Source organism: Amblyomma maculatum, chromosome 3, assembly GCF_055883805.1.
Source record: "Amblyomma maculatum isolate TAMU_Amacu chromosome 3, ASM5588380v1, whole genome shotgun sequence".
In the NCBI taxonomy this organism is placed as follows: domain Eukaryota; kingdom Metazoa; phylum Arthropoda; class Arachnida; order Ixodida; family Ixodidae; genus Amblyomma; species Amblyomma maculatum.
This window is the reverse complement of record NC_139346.1, coordinates 174,513,337-174,517,754: the sequence shown is the minus strand read 5'-3', so window position 1 is coordinate 174,517,754 and position 4,418 is coordinate 174,513,337. Positions and strand designations below refer to the sequence as shown.

General features: G+C 49.3%; 1 protein-coding gene across 1 annotated transcript; it reads right to left on the bottom strand.

The window, feature by feature from the left end:
• Positions 1-527: 527 nt before the first annotated feature.
• Positions 528-2,107, bottom strand: LOC146197003 (uncharacterized). The gene is made up of 2 exons (XM_084596430.1): positions 1,897-2,107; positions 528-736 (listed from the first exon to the last, which is right to left on the bottom strand). Exons 1-2 carry the CDS (start codon positions 2,105-2,107, stop codon positions 528-530), a joined length of 420 nt encoding a protein of 139 aa, XP_084452556.1.
• Positions 2,108-4,418: the final 2,311 nt, after the last annotated feature.

Below are 4,418 nucleotides of genomic sequence, written 5' to 3'. Positions count from 1 at the left end.
CGTATCGTGAAGAGCATATCGTGATACTTAGTCAGGCTACTGTTCTCCGCCGTGCTACATTGCAAAGCTCCCTAATCGGCAAATATCTACCGAAATTCTTATTCTGTCGCAATCACTGCACGGCCTGTAAATAATGGCTGCGGAACAGTATGCTCCCAAGGAAAGCCAAAGCGGTATCTTGGCCGTTTTTCATCAGCAGTGAAGCTGAACACTCGGTGACTTCAAAATACAGGCGCGCTGAAAACATGCGACGTCAGCACAGCGCACGCCTGATAGCCATGTCCGCTGCCAATAATGGTACTTCGAGATCCGTAGAAATTCTTCAGCGCAGGCAGGTCATGCAGCAGTCCGTGATTCGCCACAAGCATGCAGAAACGCACGAATGTAACGTGTATAATGTTTAATGCACATCCAACTGAGCGCTACGACTGTTTCAGAGAGAAGGTGATCCGTCTCACGACTGCACGATGGCACTGCACTGTACGCGCGCGCGGAAGACTATATAACAGTGCGGGCCTTTATTGCGCTCAGACGACGCGTGGGTGGTAGGCCATGACTGCATTCGCGAGGAACATGAGGCTGTTGAGGATTGCTAGGGCGCCGGCGATGGAGCCCTGCACGTAGATACCCATACGGGTCTCGATGCACAGGTACGCGATGCTGGCCGGCACGTGGATGAAGGTGGCCATGAAGTAGTTCATCCGGTACACCGTGGAGCCGGGGATCTCCAGGGCACCTGCGTTGCGCAGTTATTGCTGTGGTTATATGGCAAGTTGGTACATGCTCATCGGTTAGCTCTAGCGCAAAAAAGGCGAGTGGTACAAAATACACACACCACAGTCCCCGTAGTGACTCGGGGACTTTTAGGCTGAGAACAATAAAGGTTGCGGGACCGAATTCCGGCCGCGGCGGCCGCATTTCGATTTTTGCATGCCCTTGTATGTTGTGTGATGCCAGCGAGGCTTAAATAACATCAAATGATATAAATTCAGAGCTCTCTACTATACAGAAAACACAAAACTGACACCAGATTCTCAATTACCTTTGCAAAGCACCGTGTTCTTATGCAGTCCGTGCGATACTAGGTTGCCTCCGGTATGACCGAATCTGACATCATTATGACGTCAGCTCCAGTTATTAGATATGACCGGATGTGACGTCGTGATGACGTCATGAAGTCGCCCGCGCGTGCGCCCGTAAGAGGTGTCCTCCGCCACAGCCTCGCGGAATCCCGCAAAGAAGTGAGACACCTCTCACGGGCGCACGTCCGGACAGACACGCAGGCAAGTCATGAGCCATTAAAGGCTCTCGCCTTAAAAACGCGTGGTTTGGCAATAAACTTCATATATTCCTTCCACTACAAATGAAGGCTGTGCCTTGACTTTTGACGAAAGGGGAGGTGAGCGAGTGACCTTTGTATACATGGGTTTAGTCCGTGCCTTACGTCGGATCACACGGACATATTTAGGGAAGATCGTGCACTTCCGTGTGAGATGGCCTCCTGAAATCACACCGAAACCATAACCATGCACGATTTGACCAGAGCCCCAGCTCTTGGGTTCTGCCTTCAGAAGCAACCTGACATCCTCCCCCAAGGAATGCTGGAACGCCAGAGCTACTCAGATTTCTTTAGTTATTAAATGTACACCGTTATATCCAGACACAGGCGTTTTCCTCACGCTCTCTCCGCTCATCCTTTAAATGCACTAGCTTTCATAAACCAGGAAACGAGCGGTAAACTTGTCTAGGCACCCTATCTAGGCAGCCTTGCGTACGGAAGTGGCGTGCAGAAAACACCGAAAAGATAACCACCCCTGGAAGTCTTCCCCATAGATGCGCCGCTGTGCTCATGATGTGGCAAGCACTCTGGAGTAAAAAGAGAAGAGCGCCACTTACCGACCAGCACGCAGACCAGTATGAGCAGCGCGTTGAAGAAGAAGACGATGGAGGCGATGAACAGGATGAGGGCGTCGAGGCGCATGGTCAGGTTGCAATCGCCGTCCAGGCGGCCCTCGCTCAGCAGGAACACAATGCCGGCGCCGACGACCATCTGGAACAGCTTCAGTATGCCGCTGGCCGTCAGCACGTACTCGCAGTAGCAGGTCATGGTAGTCGCACGGTGTGGGATCAGTCGCTGGACAGCAGAAAGGCGCCGGGGTGGACTTGGATCGCCCGCTGCCGTTCGCTTGCTCTGTTCTTCACGACGCAGCTGTCTCGAGCTGTAACCGCGACTCCGTGGTCGCGTGCAGCTTCTTCGTCGTCTAAAGCACGATGTAAGGTGATGACAGCAAATTTATTGAACGTCTATATAAAAAAAAGCATGGTGCAGGCTGAAGTGGAAGGACCAAAACCTTTTTTACACATCAATGCAGAGGCGGCTAGTGTGGGCTGATAATCAATCAGCCTGCCGACATAAAATACGCCTCGGAGTGACAAGAGTGTCTATAAATCGATGCATATAGGTCTCTCAGTGCGGATAGCGGCAAGTCTCATCGCATAGGACAAGTGCCAGTCTTAATGACATCCGCTCATAAGACCGGAACTTCAGGAAGTTATTCGATTTGCATATCCCGCAAGTCCATTTCTTGTCCTCAGTTTGAAGTAGTGTTGCTATTCGTACTCCATTTTGTGTTGCTTTAAACTTGCCATTATAATTTACCATTGCACTCCTTGCACCGCCATACTAACTTAATTACATGTATTTTACTTACTGCCCAAGTTTCGGGCCACCAGGCTTTATCGACAGATCTTTCAAGTAATTCTCCCATGAAAGACATCGAGAAATTAAGTACTCTAGCTACTGTCTTTTTCCATTACTAACATATATGCTTGGTTCCTCTACAGACAAAGGTGACACGTTTTCACTCTCCTTCCTTTCATCATCATCATCATCATCAGCCTGACTATACCCACTGCAGGGCGAAGGCCTCTCCCTTCTTTGAGGAAACTTATACATTATCTCGTATCTCGAAATCAGTTTATAGTCAGCGCTTTTGTGCTCGTCGTGTTTTCGTGTCTCCTCCCTATTCCTTTTACCGAGTGATTACAGATTGCACCAAATAATTAAATCTGCGCAGAGGTAATGACATGACGTATATTTTGTCTTATCTTGGACTCATCGGTATACATTCGTAACCTGTTCTTCACTGTATTAGCTAGGCCACAAATTTTTACCATGGCACATCACCGAAGTTGTGACATTTACCGAACCTTCACCTCTCATTCCGAGCACGTATCGCCATTTTAGCTCAGCGTTAAAACCGCAGGCAAACAAATAACGGTGATGATTTGAATGTACCATACAGGGATAAATAACAGTATCTTGCTGTACCACCCCCAATAAAGTACTGTAGCAAAGGTCAATCGTCGCCTACGTGAAGCATACTTGATTTCACGTCTTGTACGGCGCAATTATCCACGATTTTTGTTTATTTAGTTTTTATTCACAAGTTAAGCTTTTTCAGGCTGTTCTAAAAGGCATTGCTAAAAAGGCGGTCCCGCACATTTTATTACAGCGGTGCCCTAAATGGCGACACCAACAGAGCACGCAAGGTCTACCTGCTACCCCGCACTAACCGGAGGCAAAGATATCCAGGATGACGTCCCTGGTTGGCCTTCTTGTTGCAGCACACCTCAGTATGTTTCCCGTCAAAAAAAAAAAAAAAAAAAGCTAACACAGAGGGAAAATCACGAACGTGTGTCCGTCTGTCTGCTGGTATGTCCCCTCAGTGTCTTTGGGTGAGCTATGTTCAGAAATTTCAGACTGTATTCAAACCACACGATAGTGCGCGCTCGTCGTATAACCGCTGTCAGCGGTGAGAGCGATGGGAATAGAGGGTTTACAAAAGTAGGTCTGGCAACTATGAGCGGCACGCCGATTCCGCTCTGGCGGCCATATTTTGTTCGCTCCATCCGTTCGCTCCGTTATGGCTCCGTGTCCGTCCGTCAGCGCCCGCCGTTCTGTCCGCGCTTGTCTCGTAGTGGGCTGTGCTTGGACCTTTCTTCTGTTCCTGGCGGTTTCTGTCAGCGATGCCTAGTTGCGTATTTTGACAGCCGAGACGTGGAGGGGCCCACGGGCCGCGCCGCCGAGCGCAGTTACAAACTGCTCTATGTGTGGTGCGTGGGCCCCTCGCCAATCCGCGTAGCGTCGTCCCTATCCAGGCACTACGAGGCACAGTATCCAAAGTTTTGTAATGTGGATAATTTTTTTTTTTGTCTGTGTGCCTTTGCTGTTTACTTGAACGCCTAAAGAGACGATCGCGAATTTGTTTGCTTGGTTTGCGCATCACCGTCGCTCATCCCACTGGTAGAACTTGGTTGGTGAAATGAGCGGGGATGCATTTTATTTTGTGATGTAAGAATCATGCGTAATTTGACGTAAGTTGGAATAGCGCTTAGCACTTTCCTGCCCATGCCGT